A 16,825-nucleotide genomic window follows, 5' to 3' on the forward strand; every position below is an offset into this window, starting at 1 on the left:
GCGACAGGCTCCACTCCGCGCCCACGCGTGGGGCCGGACACTGAGCAGGGGCCCTGGGAAAACATGAGGGGGAGGGACGAGTATTGCCCAGCGCTGAGGGAGCTCTGTATAGGGAGTGAATATGGTACAGTCCAAAGGTGCTGAGGCGGGGCCCTGGGGCGCAATATATGGTTCGATCCAGAAGTGGGGCAATATGGTACAGTCCAGGAGGGGCGGGCGGGTGCTATGGTACAGTCCGGGGGACGGGGAGTGCTATGGTACAGTCCAGGAGGGGCGGGCGGGTGCTATGGTACAGTCCGGGGGGCGGGGAGTGCTATGGTACAGTCCAGGAGGGGCGGGCGGGTGCTATGGTACAGTCCAGGAGGGGCGGGCGGGTGCTATGGTACAGTCCGGGGGGCGGGGCGGAGGGCTATGGTACAGTCCGCGAAGACTGGTATTTAACCCCGCCCACTTCAGCCCGGCTCCCTTTGTGGCGCGCTCTGGCGGCGCGAGATTCCTCCTTGGACGCCCACTTCCTCCTTTCGAGCGGCCGCGCAGGGCGGGGTTTCCGGTTCCGCGCGCCGCTGTTGTCCTGGGCCCCCCCGGAGGGGTATGATGATGGCGGCGCTGGGGCGGTGCGCGCGGCGCTTGCTGCTGCTGCGGGGCTTCCCGGCGCGCGGGGCTCGCGCGGGCTCGGGCCCGGGGGGCGGGGCCGAGGCTGCCGTTGTGACCCCGCCCCCCGTCGCGCGGGCCCCGCGCCAGCCGCTGCACGAGGAGGACGAGGGGGACATGGTGCTGGCGCTGCGCAAGGTCAGGGGGGCGGGGCGGTGCTGGGGGAGGGGGGAGTGCAGAGGGGGGGCGGGGCCGTGCGCTGGGAGGTGGGGGGGTTGTGCAGGGAGATGGGGAGCTGAGGGGGGCGGGGGCAGGGCTGGGAGGTGGGGGGGTGGTGCAGGGCGGTGGGGAGCGGAGGGGGGCGGGGGCAGGGCTGTGTGCTGGGAGGTGGGGGGTTGTGCAGGGAGGTGGGGCGGGGGGAGCTGAGGGGGGCGGGGGCAGGGCTGGGAGGTGGGGGGTTGTGCAGGGAGGTGGGGAGCTGAGGGGGGCGGGGGCAGGGCTGGGAGGTGGGGGGTTGTGCAGGGAGGTGGGGGAGGGGGGGCTGAGGGGGGCGGGGGCAGGTCTGGGAGGTGGGGGAGGGGGGGCTGAGGGGGGCGGGGGCAGGGCTGGGAGGTGGGGGGTTGTGCAGGGAGGTGGGGGTGGGGGAGCTGAGGGGGGCGGGGCAGGGCTGTGCGCTGGGAGGTGGGGGGTTGTGCAGGGAGGTGGGGAGCTGAGGGGGGCGGGGGCAGGGCTGGGAGGTGGGGGGTTGTGCAGGGAGATGGGGAGCTGAGGGGGGCGGGGGCAGGGCTGGGAGGTGGGGGGTTGTGCAGGGAGGTGGGGAGCTGAGGGGGGCGGGGGCAGGGCAGGGAGGTGGGCGGTTGTGCAGGGAGGGGGGGCAGGGGGTGGTGAACGCGGCAGGGCTGGGCGCTGGGAGGTGGGGGGGTTGTGCAGGGAGCTGGGGGGCTGAGGGGGGCGGGGGCAGGGCTGTGTGCTGGGGGGTGGGGGGGTGGTGCAGGGAGATGGGGAGCTGAGGGGGGCGGGGGCAGGGCTGTGTGCTGGGAGGTGGGGGGTTGTGCAGGGAGGTGGGGGTGGGGGAGCTGAGGGGGGCGGGGGCAGGGCTGTGCGCTGGGAGGTGGGGGGTTGTGCAGGGAGGTGGGGGTGGGGGAGCTGAGGGGGGCGGGGGCAGGGCTGTGCGCTGGGAGGTGGGGGGGTTGTGCAGGGAGGTGGGGAGCTGAGGGGGGCGGGGGCAGGGCTGTGCGCTGGGGGGTGGAGGGGAGGGGGTGCTGAGGGGTACCTAGGGGGAGGGGGGCAGGGTTGTGGAGCAGGGAGGTGGGATTGGGGCGGATGCAGAGGGGCCTGGGGGGCAGGGGGAACTGAGGGTGCCGAGTGCATGGGGCGGGAGTGGATTTGATGGGGGCAGGTGGGGAGAGCATTGGAGGGGTGGGGAGGGTGGGGCAGGTGGGATCTTGGCGGGGGCATAGTTTGGGTTCTAGCCTGGGAGACCCCATGATTCAATTTCTGGCTTGCAACAGCCTCCTAGTGCGACCTCGGGCCTGTTCCTTGGCCTGTCTGTGCCTCGGTTTCCCGGTTTGGGGGGGGCGGCGGCGAGGACTGTGAGGTGTGAGGATACTGTGCGGGGAGCCAGCTAAATACCCTGGATCTGGGGAGCCACTGGAGGCTGGGGGGGGCAGGCTGGGGAAGGAGCTGGGGGGTGGACCTGGGGTACACGTGGGGAGGAACAGGACTAGGTGGGTTGGGGAGGGGAGCGGTAGGGATCACCTGTGGGTGCCATGGGGCTGACAGTGGGGGATTTAATATTGGGGTTAGGGGGTGAGGTCAGGATATCCAGGGGGCCCGAACGGTGCATCGTTCCCTTAGTCACTTCCCTGAGCATCAGCCGTGCTGGGTGGCCCCGGGCCGAGGCCCCACGCGCTGGGGCCATCAGACCCAGGGCAATAGGTGCCTCGTGCTGCTGCAGCCTGGGGCGCCAGGCCGGGATCCAGGACTCCTGGGTTCTCTCCCCAGCTCTGACTCTTAGACCAGGTCACATGTGGGTGACGCTGCCTCTGAAAGGGGACACGCGTGGATCTGCCTGGCACCTGCCCTGCAGTACGGTGCCCCCTATTGCCCGGCCCTGACTGCCGGGGAGAGCGCCCCCTGCCCAGCCCCCCACAGCACGGCACCCCCCAGCACCTGGCCCTGACTGCCAGGGGAGAGCGCCCCCTGCCCAGCCCCCCACAGCACAGCACCCCCCAGCGCCCGCCCCTGACTGCCAGGGGAGAGCGCCCCCTGCCCAGCCTCCCACAGCACGGCACCCCCCAGCGCCCGCCCCTGACTGCCGGGGAGAGCGCCCCCTGCCCAGCCTCCCACAGCACGGCACCCCCCAGCACCTGGCCCTGACTGCCAGGGGAGAGCGCCCCCTGCCCAGCCCCCCACAGCACAGCACCCCCCAGCGCCCGCCCCTGACTGCCAGGGGAGAGCGCCCCCTGCCCAGCCTCCCACAGCACGGCACCCCCCAGCGCCTGCCCCTGACTGCCGGGGAGAGCGCCCCCTGCCCATCCGCCCACAGCACGGCACCCCCCAGCGCCCGCCCCTGACTGCCGGGGAGAGCGCCCCCTGCCCAGCCCCCCACAGCACAGCACCCCCCAGCGCCCGCCCCTGACTGCCGGGGAGAGCGGCCCCTGCCCAGCCCCCCACAGCACAGCACCCCCCAGCTCCGGGCCCTGACTGCCGGGGAGAGCGTCCCCTGCCCAGCCCCCCACAGCACGGCACCCCCCAGCACCTGGCCCTGACTGCTGGGGAGAGCGTCCCCTGCCCAGCCCCCCACAGCACAGCACCCCCCAGCACCGGGCCCTGACTGCCAGGGGAGAGCGCCCCCTGCCCAGCCCCCCATAGCACAGCACCCCCCAGCGCCCGCCCCTGACTGCCGGGGAGAGCGCCCCCTGCCCAGCCCCCCACAGCACAGCACCCCCCAGCACCTGGCCCTGACTGCCAGGGGAGAGCGCCCCCTGCCCAGCCCCCCACAGCACGGCACCCCCCAGTGCCCGGCCCTGACTGCTGGGGAGAGCGCCCCCTGCCCAGCCCCCCGCAGCACAGCACCCCCCAGTCCCATACTGGGGCCGGCACTCAGTCATATCCTCGTGAGAGTCCCCAGGAGCTTGGCCCGTGTGAGCAGCCCCTGGCTCCCAGCCACGCCCGGCTCAGACAGCTGCGCCTGCTGCCTGGACCCCCGGGCCTGGCACCGCATCCTCCCTGCCAGCCCCCATCCCCGCCCAGGAGTTCGGTGTCTCTGCGCCTACCCCTGGGGCTGCTGTTCCTAGCCTGGCCGCAGGGGGAGCTCAGTGCCTGGGCTTCGATTCTGGGAGGGGAGCGGGGTCTAGTGGTTAGAGCGATGGGAGCTGGGAGCCAGGACGCCTGGGTTCTCTCCCTGGCTCTGGGAGGGGAGCGGGGTCTAGTGGTTAGAGCAGTGGGAGCTGGGAGCCAGGACGCCTGGGTTCTCTCCCTGGCTCTGGGAGGGGAGCGGGGTCTAGTGGTTAGAGCAGTGGGAGCTGGGAGCCAGGACACCTGGGTTCTCTCCCCGGCTCTCGGGAACAAAGAGATCCTGAGTCCTCGTTCTCTCCTTTGGCCTCTAGCCCCTTTCTCCCTCACCCATGGAGGGGCTGGGCTCAGCCCCCACACAGCAGCTGCAGCCCCCTCCCCCCGACCCAGTTCCCCTGTTTAGATTCCCACCCCCAACCCGTAATCCCTGTGTGGCTGGCACTATGTGGGTCACAGGCAATGCCTGGGGGGCGGGGGGTGACAGCTACCAGCCAGCCCTGGCCGGAGGAGCTGCACCCGAGGGCCTTCGTCTGCTGGCATCGGGGGGGGGGGCAGCAATCTCCCCCTTTTCCTTGCCATTCACCTGGGATCTGCCGGCCCTGTCCCAGGGCTCCCGTCTCTGCCTGGGAGCCAGGACTCCTGGGTTCTCTCCCCAGCTCTGGGAGGGGAGTGGGGGCTAGTGGGTTAGAGCAGGGGGGCTGAGAGCCAGGACTCCTGGGTTCTCTGCCTGGCTCTGGGAGGAAAGTGGGGTGTAGTGGTTAGAGAAGAGGGGCTGGGAGCCAGGACTCCTGGGTTCTCTCCCCAGCTCTGGGAGGGGAGTGGGGTGTAGTGGTTAGAGCAGGGGGGCTGGGAGCCAGGACTCCTGGGTTCTCTCCCCGGCTCTGGGAGGAAAGAGGTTTAGTGGGTTGGAGCAGGCGGGTGGGGAGCTGCCGGGGCCTGTGCCTCTCCCCTTGTTGGCGCAGGCTTTGGCAGGCTGGTGCATGGGCAGGGGCCGATCTTCAGCTTCCACAGGGTTTGGGGGGCTTCAGCTGCACAGGTCCTGCCCCCCATCCTTTCCCTCCAATGGCGGGTCCATGCCGTCTGCCGCCCTGGAGCTTGGGGGACGGGTCCCGGTCCAGGCAGAGAGGCTGCCTGGCTCTGCACACCGCCTCCCCCGCACGGGCATGTCTGGGGTGGGGGCTGAAGACAATCCCCTACCTCCCCAGCAGGGGGTGCAGCGCGGCGCTGGGCGGACCGTCCCCTGGGTGGTGATCTGCGCGGCTGTTCCCCAGCTGCCCCACCCCAGAGGTGGCTGCCTCCCAGCACCAGTGAGCCAGTGCACTGAGGCCAGAGGAAGGCAGCCGTGGTGACTCACGTGCTGGGTGGCTGCTGCAGCTGTGAATCAGGCTGTCCTCAATCCCAGGCTGTCTTTGCACCTCCAAGCTCCCACTCCTGGTGGGGGGGCGGCAGGCTCCCTCCCACCCTGGCTGGGTTATTTTAGCTCTGCCGGGCGCCTCCCAATCCAGCTGGCACCTTCCAAGCCTTGCCATTGTCTCAGGGGTCTGATCTCCCTGTATGGACCTTACGGCTTCCCTGGGTCGGGGGAGAACCCAGGAGTCCTGGCTCCCAGCCCCTCCAGCTCTAACCACTAGCCCCTACTCCCTTCCCAGCACCATGGCCCTGTCCTACTGGTGCGGTGGGTTTGCGCCCTCACTTCCTTTCCTCAGCTTGGGTGTTAATCCGCTTGCGAGTGGCGGGGAATCCAGCTGTTGGCTGCAGAACCCAGCTGTTGCCTGCAGAAAGAGGGGAAGGGACAGTGGGGAGGGCTGGCAGGAGCAGTGCGGGGGACTAGGGGGTGACCCCACTGGCTCAGCACTGGGCCGGCACCCTAGCAGGAATAACACGGCTGCGCCAGCATGGAGGGGGTCCAGCAAGGCGGTGAGGACTGGTAGCTAGGCGCTGAGCGCCGGGACAGAGGGACTGGCTGGATTAGTTCCTGCCCAGCGCTGACATGCAGCCACCTCTGGGGCAGGTCAGCTGGGAAAACAGCCACACATAACACAGCCCTGGGAGAGAGGAAATGCAGCCAGCTCTGAGGCGCGGCGGCCAGGCCCCATGGCACAGGGTGGCTTGATCTCCCTCCCTGCAGTGTGGCTGGGATCTGGGTTACAGCCCTGGGGGTGCAGCCCTGCTTCCTTGCCGTGGAGCCGAGAGGGATGGGGGGGTTGGCAGGCCGCCCCCTCCCCAGCAAGGGGTGGGGCGGTGTCATGGGGGATGGCTGACAACAATGGGGATAATTAGCTCCTGCTCCCGGTATGTCAAGAATGCCTCCCCCGCGTGCCCAGTGCTGCCTGCCGCCCTCCACCCCACCCCCGGCACACAACCCCCCCGCCAGGTTTGGGGGGGGGCAGCCCTCTGCAGAGATAGAGCTGGCCTGTGGTGAGGGGCTCACTGGGGTGGCGCTCTCCCTGGCACTCACAGGTGGGTACTGGGGGGCTGTGACACTGCAGGGAGTGGGGCGGGGGCGCTCTCCCCTGGCACTCACAGCTGGGTGCTGGGGGCCTGCAGCGCTGCAGGGAGTGGGGCAGGGGGCGCTCTCCCCTGGCACTCACAGGTGGGTGCTGGGGCCTGCGGCGCTGCAGGGAGTGGGGCAGGGGCGCTCTCCCCTGGCACTCACAGCTGGGTGCTGGGGGGCTGTGGCGCTGCAGGGAGTGGGGCAGGGGGCACTCTCCCCTGGCATTCACAGCTGGGTGCTGGGGGCCTGCGGCGCTGCAGGGAGTGGGGCAGGGGGCGCTCTCCCCTGGCACTCACAGCTGGGTGCTGGGGGCCTGCGGTGCTGCAGGGAGTGGGGCAGGGGGCGCTCTCCCCTGGCACTCACAGCTGGGTGCTGGGGGGCTGTGGCGCTGCAGGGAGTGGGGCAGGGGGCGCTCTCCCCTGGCACTCACAGCTGGGTGCTGGGGGGCTGTGACGCTGCAGGGAGTGGGGCAGGGGGCGCTCTCCCCTGGCACTCACAGGTGGGTGCTGGGGGCTGCGGCGCTGCAGGGAGTGGGGCAGGGGGCGCTCTCCCCTGGCACTCACAGGTGGGTGCTGGGGGGCTGCGGCGCTGCAGGGAGTGGGGCAGGGGGCGCTCTCCCCTGGCACTCACAGGTGGGTGCTGGGGGGCTGCGGCGCTGCAGGGAGTGGGGCAGGGGGCGCTCTCCCCTGGCACTCACAGGTGGGTGCTGGGGGGCTGTGGCGCTGCAGGGAGTGGGGCAGGGGGCGCTCTCCCCTGGCACTCACAGCTGGGGGCTGGGGGGCTGTGGCGCTGTAGGGAGTGGGGCAGGGGGCGCTCTCCCCTGGCACTCACAGGTGGGTGCTGGGGGGCTGTGACACTGCAGGGAGTGGGGAAGGGGGCGCTCTCCCCTGGCACTCACAGGTGGGTGCTGGGGGGCTGTGCCGCTGCAGGGAGTGGGGCAGGGGGCGCTCTCCCCTGGCACTCACAGGTGGGTGTAGGGGGCTGTGACGCTGCAGGGAGTGGGGCAGGGGGCGCTCTCCCCTGGCACTCACAGGTGGGTGCTGGGGGGCTGCGGCACTGCAGGGAGTGGGGCAGGGGGCGCTCTCCCCTGGCACTCACAGGTGGGTGCTGGGGGGCTGCGGCACTGCAGGGAGTGGGGCAGGGGGCGCTCTCCCCTGGCACTCACAGGTGGGTGCTGGGGGGCTGCGGCACTGCAGGGAGTGGGGCAGGGGGCGCTCTCCCCTGGCACTCACAGGTGGGTGCTGGGGGGCTGTGACGCTGCAGGGAGTGGGGCAGGGGGCGCTCTCCCCTGCATTCGGGGCCGGGCAGCACTGTGCTCCGGGGAGCAGTTCCCCTGCAGTCGTAGCCAGGTGCCCCACTTCCGATGGTCAATGATTATGCAGCGTTATGTGCGGCTGTTCCCCGGCTGCCCCGCCCCAGAGGTGGCTGCATCTCAGTGCTGGGTGAGCCGTCCCCGTGCGGCTGTTCCCCAGCTGCCCCCGCAGCCCAGCATTCCCTCCCCCCTGCTCTTCCCTGGAGCTCTCTCCACTCATCACTGTCTCTGCTCGGCAGCTGGCGGGTTGGGGGGGGGTGGCAGCTGGCGGGGCGTGAACGGGGAGGGGGCGCCGCGACCCGCTTCCCGCCTGACTCATTCCAGCTAGCGAGTGGGCGAGGGAGCACGAGGCAAAGCTCCGGCCCTGCAGCACTCCTGTCCCGGGGCCGAGGGGAGAACCCAGGAGTCCTGGCTCCCAGCCCCCCACACCCACTAGGCCCCACTCCCCTCTCAGGGCTGGGGAGAGAACCCAGGAGTCCTGGCTCCCTAGTCTTCCCCCCAAGCGCTGCTAATGGTTCCAGGCGGGGCTGCCCGGGGCATGTGGGGGCTGGTGGGTACCAGATCGTGGGAATTGCCAGTGCGGACAGATGGGGGGGGGGAGCTGTGGCGCGAGCAGGCCACTGGGGCGGGGGGGCAGCCCCAGGCTGGGGGGGAGGCTGGGGGTCACAAACAGAGGCAGCTGAGTGACAGGTTGGAGGTCTGGGCGTGTCGCAGGCAGGTTGGAAGGCAGCTGGGGGGGGTCACGGGGAGGCTACGTTGGGGGGAATCGGTGGGGTGGGGGTGTCAGGTCAGGGGGCAGCTGGGGGAGGGCAGGGCCATTCCCCTCGGGAGCTGCGAGCGCCCTGGGTGCTGTGGGGGCGGCGTGGGCAGCTGACCCCTCTCTGCCCCCCAGAACCCTGACTACCACGGCTTCCACCCGGACCCCGAGCTGGACGTGTGGCACATGCGTCTGGCCTTCTTCTTCGGGATCTCCCTCTGCATCGTGGTGGGGGCCACCTTCGTGCACTACCTGCCGGAGCACGGGTGAGTGGGGGGCGCGGGCCCGGCCGTGGGGCAGGACCCCGGGGCCGCACAGCGTCGCCCCGAGAGCCGAGGGGCGTCAGACCCAGGCAGCCCGTGGGAGAGGGGTCTAGTGGTTAGAGCAAGGGGGGCTGGGAGCCAGGACTCCTGGGTTCTCTCCCTGGCTTGGGAGGGAAGTGGGGGCTGGTACGTTAGAGCAGGGGGCTGGGAGCCAGGACTCCTGGGTTCTCTCCCTGGCTCGGGAGGGAAGTGGGGGCTGGTAGGTTAGAGCAGGGGGGGCTGGGAGCCAGGACTCCTGGGTTCTCTCCCTGCCTCGGGAGGGGAGTGGGGGCTGGTAGGTTAGAGCAGGGGGGGCTGGGAGCCAGGACTCCTGGGTTCTCTCCCTGGCTCGGGAGGGGAGTGGGGGCGGGGAGGTTAGAGCAGGGGGGCTGGGAGCCAGGACTCCTGGGTTCTCTCCCAAGCTCGGGAGGGGAGTGGGGAGTGGGGGCTGGTAGGTTAAAGCAGAGGGGGCTGGGAGCCAGGACTCCTGGGTTCTCTCCCTGGCTCGGGAGGGAAGTGGGGGCTGGTAGGTTAGAGCAGGGGGACTGGGAGCCAGGACTCCTGGGTTCTCTCCCTGACTCGGGAGGGGAGTGGGGGCTGGTAGGTTAGAGCAGGGGGGGCTGGGAGCCAGGACTCCTGGGTTCTCTCCCTGGCTCGGGAGGGAAGTGGGGGCTGGTAGGTTAGAGCAGGGGGCTGGGAGCCAGGACTCCTGGGTTCTCTCCCCAGCTCAGGAGGGGAGTGGGGGCTGTAGGTTAGAGCAGGGGGACTGGGAGCCAGGACTCCTGGGTTCTCTCCCTGGCTCGGGAGGGGAGTGGGGGCTGGTAGGTTAGAGCAGAGAGGGCTGGGAGCCAGGACTCCTGGGTTCTCTCCCCAGCTCGGGAGGGGAGTGGGGGCTGGTAGGTTACAGCAGGGGGGCTGGGAGCCAGGACTCCTGGGTTCTCCGGGGGGCAGGGCTCATTACGCGGCTGGGCAGCAGGAGCTCAGCTTTGCGAGCAGACGGGAGCAGCAGCAGCGTAAGTTGCTTTTCTTCCGCCGGCTCCATGTGCGTCAGCAGCCCCCCCTTCCCCCCACACATCAGAGCGTCTGCCCCCCCGCCTGCCAGCTCCGACGCGGGGCTATCTATACCGCAGGGCTAAATATACCCCCTCAGCTGGCAGGCGGGCGAGAGCCGCCCGGCTCCCCTCTGCCCGCACCCCGGCTTCCCCAGTACCCCCTGGGGCAGGGGGCGCTATGAGGTGTAGGGGGCTCGCCAGGGGCTTGTGGCCAGAATGAAAGGGTTCATTGCTGCATCCCAAGGGGTCTAGTGGTTGGGGCGGGGGCGCTGGGAGCCAGGACTCCTGGGTTCTCTCCCCGGCTCTGGGAGGGGAGTGGGGTCTGGTAGTTAGAGCAGGGGGGGCTGGGAGCCAGGACTCCTGGGTTCTCTCCCCGGCTCTGGGAGGGGAGTGGGGTCTGGTAGTTAGAGCAGGGGGGGCTGGGAGCCAGGACTCCTGGGTTCTCTCCCCGGCTCTGGGAGGGGAGTGGGGTTTGGTGGTTAGAGCAGGGGGGGCTGGGAGCCAGGACTCCTGGGTTCTCTCCCCGGCTCTGGGAGGGGAGTGGGGTTTGGTAGTTAGAGCAGGGGGGGCTGGGAGCCAGGACTCCTGGGTTCTCTCCCTGGCTCTGGGAGGGGAGTGGGGTTTGGTGGTTAGAGCAGGGGGGGCTGGGAGCCAGGACTCCTGGGTTCTCTCCCCGGCTCTGGGAGGGGAGTGGGGTTTGGTAGTTAGAGCAGGGGGGGCTGGGAGCCAGGACTCCTGGGTTCTCTCCCCGGCTCTGGGAGGGGAGTGGGGTTTGGTGGTTAGAGCGGTGGGGCCTGGGGGCCAGGACTGACTCCTCTGCCCTCTCCCAGCTGTTCTGATGGCGTGTGTCCACACTGTGGGGGGCGAGGGGGGGGAGTCTCCTGTTTCTGGGGCGCGGGGGCCAGGAAATCAGCCCCACGAATGTCCAGTGCCCCGTGCCCCACAGCCCCCCCAGCTGGGACCCACCGCCCGTGGGCTGAGCAGGTGGCTGGCGCCAGCTGGGCCAGCAGCTGCCCGGGCTGGGAACCGCGTCTCACGTCCGCTGATTCCTCGCGGGTGAGTTCTCGCCTGCTCCCAGCTCCGTGCAGCTCCCGGCGCGGAGAGCGAGCTGCAGCCCAGCTGTGGGGGGGGGGGGGGCTCTGCCGGGGCCGAAGTGCCGACCCTCAGCCCCTGCTGGTGCCCCCACAGCCCCCCCCCCAGGTTCTGTATCTCTGGTCTCGGTGCTGAAGCTGACTTTGCGGCTCTCCCCTGGCTCTGCTGAGCGCGTGCTCCTGCCCCCGTGGGTGGGGGGCTGCTCCTGCCCCCGTGGGTGGGGGGGCTGCCGGGCCGCTCTGGGCAGGGGCCGCAGCCGGGTTAGTTCAGGCGCTGATCCAGTGCCTTGGCCCTGTCGTCGCCTCTGCCCACCGCCAGCCGGGCTCCCGGGGCCTTGGGGTGGGGCTGGGAATGGGGCAGGAGGCGCCGGCCCCCCAGTTCTCACCCCCTCTCTCCCCAGCATGCGGACGTGGGCGCGCCGGGAGGCCGAGCGGCTGCTGAAGGAGCGGGAGCGGCTGGGGCTGCCTCTCCTGGACTCCAACTACTTCGACCCAAGCAAGCTGGTGCTGCCGGACGAGGAGGAGGAGTGAGGGGGGCTGGGCCGGTGCCCCCCGGCCCCCCAGGGCTGTGTGAATAAACCTGCTGAGCCACCTGGCCCCGCCTCTGTCTGTCTGTCTGTGGGGCAGGGAGGGAGGGGGGGGAGCCAGGACTCCTGGGTTCCATCCCCACCCCTTGCGCGGGAGGCTCTGACACCTTTGGATGCGGCCCAGAGCCGGGTGGCCTGAGTTCTGGCTCTGACCCTGTTCCCTCTGCCTCGGGGGAGCTGTGGGGCTGTTCCTCGGCCGCCCTGCCCCAGAGGTGGCTGCATCTTGGCGCTGGGTGAGCCGACCCCGGGAGCACCCAGCTCAGGGGGGCAGGAGGAGGCCGTGGCTGAGGGGAACGGCCCTTTGGAACTGCACGTGAGGCCAAGGCAGGACCTACAGGAACCACCCAGCCACCGGGCTGTGCCCTCCCCTGGCCCCATAGCCAGCCCTGCACTCTGCTGCTGGCTGTGTGTCCCCCACACATCCCTGCCCCACAGCTACCTGTCTCTGTGCCCTGCTCCTCCCCCCGGCTTGGCCAGCTGACATCACTCTCCCAATTTGGGAAACTGAGTCATGAAGAGCAGCTGATAGTCAACGGCACAAGAGTCCTGCCTCCCTGTGCCCCAGCCACTAGACCCCACTCCCCTCCCAGAGCAGCGGAGAGAACCCAGGAGTCCTGGCTCCCAGCCACTAGACCCCCACTCCCCTCCCAGAGCAGCGGAGAGAACCCAGGAGTCCTGGCTCCCAGCCACTAGACCCCCACTCCCCTCCCAGAGCAGCGGGGAGAACCCAGGAGTCCTGGCTCCCAGCCCCCCCAGCCACTAGACCCCACTCCCCTCCCAGAGCAGCGGAGAGAACCCAGGAGTCCTGGCTCCCAGCCACTAGACCCCCACTCCCCTCCCAGAGCAGCGGAGAGAACCCAGGAGTCCTGGCTCCCAGCCCCCCCAGCCACTAGACCCCACTCCCCTCCCAGAGTGGCGGAGAGAACCCAGGAGTCCTGGCTTCTCTGCTGGGCCTCAGGAGAGGTTCTGCCGTTTCTCTGAGATGCGGCTTCGTGCGTCACCGCTGGCTCTGCCCTTGTTCAGTGCCGGCTGCTGCTGCTGCCTGTTCACTGTGCCAGAAATAGCATCTCGGCCCAGGGCGAGCAGCCCTCCAGCAAAGTTAGAGGGGGCTGGACCCCACTTGCCCTGCCCCAGAGGTGGCTGCATGTCAGGGTGGGTGAGCCCCCCCCCCCCCCGGGCGGGGTTGTGTGGGGCTGTTCCCAGCTGCTCTGCCCCAGAGGTGGCTGCATGTCAGGGTGGGTGAGGCCCCCCCGGGCAGGGTTGTGTGGGGCTGTTCCCAGCTGCTCCGCCCCAGAGGTGGCTGCATGTCAGGGTGGGTGAGGCCCCCCCCCCGGGCAGGGTTGTGTGGGGCTGTTCCCAGCTGCTCTGCCCCAGAGGTGGCTTTGTCAGGGTGGGTGAGGCCCCCCCCCGGGCAGGGTTGTGTGGGGCTGTTCCCAGCTGCTCTGCCCCAGAGGTGGCTTTGTCAGGGTGGGTGAGGCCCCCCGGGCAGGGTTGTGTGGGGCTGTTCCCAGCTGCTCCGCCCCAGAGGTGGCTGCATGTCAGGGTGGGTGAGGCCCCCCGGGCAGAGTTGTGTGGGGCTGTTCCCAGCTGCTCTGCCCCAGAGGTGGCTGCATGTCAGAGTGGGTGAGGCCCCCTGGGCAGGGTTGTGTGGGGCTGTTCCCAGCTGCTCCGCCCCAGAGGTGGCTGCATGTCAGGGTGGGTGAGGCCCCCCGGGCAGGGTTGTGTGGGGCTGTTCCCAGCTGCTCCGCCCCAGAGGTGGCTGCATGTCAGGGTGGGTGAGGCCCCCTGGGCAGGGTTGTGTGGGGCTGTTCCCAGCTGCTCTGCCCCAGAGGTGGCTGCATGTCAGGGTGGGTGAGGCCCCCCCGGGCAGGGTTGTGTGGGGCTGTTCCCAGCTGCTCCGCCCCAGAGGTGGCTGCATGTCAGGGTGGGTGAGGCCCCCCGGGCAGGGTTGTGTGGGGCTGTTCCCAGCTGCTCCGCCCCAGAGGTGGCTGTGGTCCAGAACCACCTCATCTGCCCAGGCTCGGGGCCTGCCCTGGCCTATGGGGGCGCTGTGGGGTTGGGGGAGAGTCAGCCTGGGATGGGCCACAGGGGAATCGCTGCCGGGGGCTGGGTAGAGATTTTCCATGTTAACGCCGGGGCGGGGGGGCCGGCGGGACAGGTGCCCCCCTGGGGATTCCAGGTGCCCTGGGCCCGGCCAAGGGGAGTCACCTGGGCCCCTGATGCAGCTCCGCACCGCTGTGGGGGTGGGGGGCACGGGCGGGGCTGGGGGGGTCCGTGGCAGACTCAAGTCCGCAGCGAGATGTTCCCTTCTCCCGGCGTCTGCGGCAGACGCTGAAATATTCATGGGGAACCGAACCTCCCGAGGGGCGACTGGGCACATCACGGCAGCCCTGCCACAACCTGCCCCCCGAGTGCCCCCCCCACTCCTGACCCACCGCTCTGCCGGTGCCCCCCACTTCCAACCGCAGCCCCCCATAACCCAGCCCTGGGCTCCCCCAGTCCCAACCCACAGCCCCCGCCCTGGGCTCAGATCCCCTCCCGTATCAGGGGAGCGAACCCAGGAGTCCTGGCTCCCCCCCGCCCTCCTGTTGCCGACCTATTTCTCTCGCTCTCTCCCGTGCGCTCCGCCCCGCGCGGCTCCGGGCTGGGCTCAGAGTCCCCGGCGGATCCGGGCAGGCAGGAGCCGGAGCCGGGCTCCGGACATGGCCCGCTGCGCCCGCGGGCGGCGGTGAGCGGACCCAGCCCCAGGTAAGGTGGGGGGAGGGGAGCCAGGACTCCTGGGTTCTCACCCTGCTCCGGGAGGGGAGTGGGGTCTAGTGGTTAGAGCGGGGGGGGGGGGTCTGGGAGCCAGGACTCCTGGGTTCTCTCCCTGGCTCTGGGAGGGGAGTGGGGTCTAGTGGTTAGAGTGGGGGTGGGGTGGAAGCCAGGACTCCTGGGTTCTCTCCCTGGCTCTGGGAGGGGAGTGGGGTCTAGTGGTTAGAGCGGGGGGGGTCTGGGAGCCAGGACTCCTGGGTTCTCTCCCAGGCTCTGGGAGGGGAGTGGGGTCTAGTGGTTAGAGCGGGGGGCTGGGAGCCAGGACTCGTGGGTTCTCTCCCAGGCTCTGGGAAGGGGAGTGGGGCTGGTGGTTAGAGCAGGGGGGCTGGGAGCCAGGACTCCTGGGTTCTCTCCCTGGCTCTGGGAGGGGAGTGGGGTCTGGTAGTTAGAGCAGGGGGGGGGGCTGGGAGCCAGGACTCCTGGGTTCTCTCCCAGGCTCTGGGAGGGGAGTGGGGGCTGGTGGTTACACGGGGGGCAGGTTGCAGTTGTCTCTGGGAGGTGGCAGCTCTAGGCACATTCTGCTTGTAAGGGAACCAGCGGGTGAAGTTTGGCAAAGTTAGAAGGAGCTGAAGATTGTCCCCCTGGCACTCAGGGCCGGGCACTGGGGGGCACCGTGAAGAGGGCAGCAGGGCGAGGGCTGGGCTGAAGCCAGGCGATGGGGAGCGGGATGTGGGGCTGGGCTGGGCTGGGCAGGGGGGCGCTCTCCCCTGGCAGTCGGGGCCGGGCACTGGGGGATGCCGTGCTGTGGGGAGCGGGACGGGGGGCTGGTTGGGGGGCTGGGGAGGGGATGTTCTCCCCTGGCCGGTCAGGGCCGGGTGGTGCTGGTGGGGGATTTGGGGGGGGGCTCCCCGATTTACTCACTGACCCAAGCGGCTCGCACTTGTCAAGGGGTGTTCTGAGCATGTTCAGTTCTCAGCCTTTGCCCTGCTCCGTGTGTGTGTGTTTGTGTGAGTGTGTAGGTGCCCTCGGTTGGAGGGACCAGGCCCTGCACTGTGTTGGGGTGCGCAGCTGGAGCGTGGCGTTTCTGTTTGTGATGATGTGTTGTGTGTGGCTTTGTGTCTGTGCACTTGCACTGTGTGGCCCAGCTGCATTGCGTGTCTGTTCCGTGTGTACGGTTGCGGTGCTGTGTCTGAGCATTGGGTGCAGTTGTGGTGTTTGTGTGATTACATGTGTGTTTCACAGGTAGTGTTGTGTGGTGTGGGTTTTTTTCACGTGTGTATGTCACGTGTGTTTTTCACGTGTGCATGGATGGGGTCTGTTGTGTGTATTGCAGTGTGTGTGTCACAGTGTGTGTCGCAGCATGTGTGTGGTTGTAATGTGTGTGTCACAGTATGTGTACATGGTTGTCTTCGCATGGTGCATATGTCGCAGCATGTGTGTGTGCGGTTGTCTTGTGTGCATTGACGTGTGTGTACAGTTGTGATGCATTTGTGCTGTTGTGGTGCATGTGTGCAGTTATGGTGTGTGTGTATGAGGTTGTGGGGTGTGTGTCAGTGGGTGTGCATGGTATGTGCGTGGTTGTGTGGTTTGCATGGGATGTGTGTACGGTTGTGTGGTGTGCATGGTGCATGTGTGCAGTTGTGGTGCGTGTGTGTGGTAGTGGTGCATGTGCCGCAGTGTGTGTGTGCAATTCTGATATGTGTGCATGTATGGTTTTGGTGTGTGTGGTTGTGTGTGAAGTTGTGGGGTGTGTGCGGTTGTGGGATGTATGTGGCATATGTGTGTGGTCATGGGGTGTGTGTGCTGCGTATTTGCTGTTGTGTGGTGTGTATCAGTATGTGTGCAGCTGTGGGGGGGTGTTGCAATGTGTGTGCGGTTGTGGATGTGTGTGGGGTCTGTGTTGCAGTGTGTGTGTGTGTGGTTGTGGGGTCTGTGTCGCAATGTGTGTGGGGTGTCAGTGTGTGTGGTTGTGGGGGGTGTTGCAGTATGTCTGCGGTTGTGGTGTGTGTGTGCAGTTGTAGGATGTGTGAGGAGTTGTGTGTTGCAGTGTGTGTGTGTGGTTGTGTGGTGCGTGTGTTGCAGTGTGTGTGTGTGGTTGTGTGGTGCTTGTGTCACAGTGTGTGTGCGGTTGTGTGGTTTGTGTATCGCTGTGTGTGTGTAGTTGTGTGTGTGTTGCAGTGTGTGTGGTGTGTGTGTCACAGTGTGTGTATGTAGTTGTGGTGTGTGTTGCAGTGTGTGTGGTTCTGTGGTGCATTTCGCAGTATGAGTGCAGTTGTGGGGTGTGTGTTGCAGTGTGTGTAGGGGTGTGTGGTGTGTCTATCACAGTGTGTGTCTGGTTGTGGGCTGCATGTGTCACAATGTGTGCATGGTTGTGGGGTGTGTGTATTGCAGTGTGGGCGTGGTTGTGGGACGTGTGTCACAGTGTGTGTGCAGTTGTGTTGTGTGTGTTGCAATGTGTGTGCAGTTATGCGGTGTGTGTGTGCGGTGCGTGTGGTTGTGTAGTGCGTGTGTGTGGTTGTGTAGTGCATGTGTGTGTGGTGTGTGTGTCACAGTGTGCGTGCGGTTGAGCGCTGTGTGTCACAGTCTTT

General features: G+C 68.4%; 1 protein-coding gene across 1 annotated transcript; it reads left to right on the forward strand.

Annotated features, from left to right (window-relative positions):
• The first annotated feature begins 552 nt into the window (after positions 1 to 552).
• NDUFB11 (NADH:ubiquinone oxidoreductase subunit B11) lies at positions 553 to 11,491 on the forward strand. The gene is made up of 3 exons (XM_044988155.1): positions 553 to 789; positions 8,587 to 8,717; positions 11,298 to 11,491. Exons 1-3 carry the CDS (start codon positions 592 to 594, stop codon positions 11,425 to 11,427), a joined length of 459 nt encoding a protein of 152 aa, XP_044844090.1. The 5' UTR covers positions 553 to 591; the 3' UTR covers positions 11,428 to 11,491.
• Positions 11,492 to 16,825: the final 5,334 nt, after the last annotated feature.

This window comes from Mauremys mutica, chromosome 15, assembly GCF_020497125.1.
Source record: "Mauremys mutica isolate MM-2020 ecotype Southern chromosome 15, ASM2049712v1, whole genome shotgun sequence".
Taxonomy (NCBI): Eukaryota; Metazoa; Chordata; order Testudines; family Geoemydidae; genus Mauremys; species Mauremys mutica.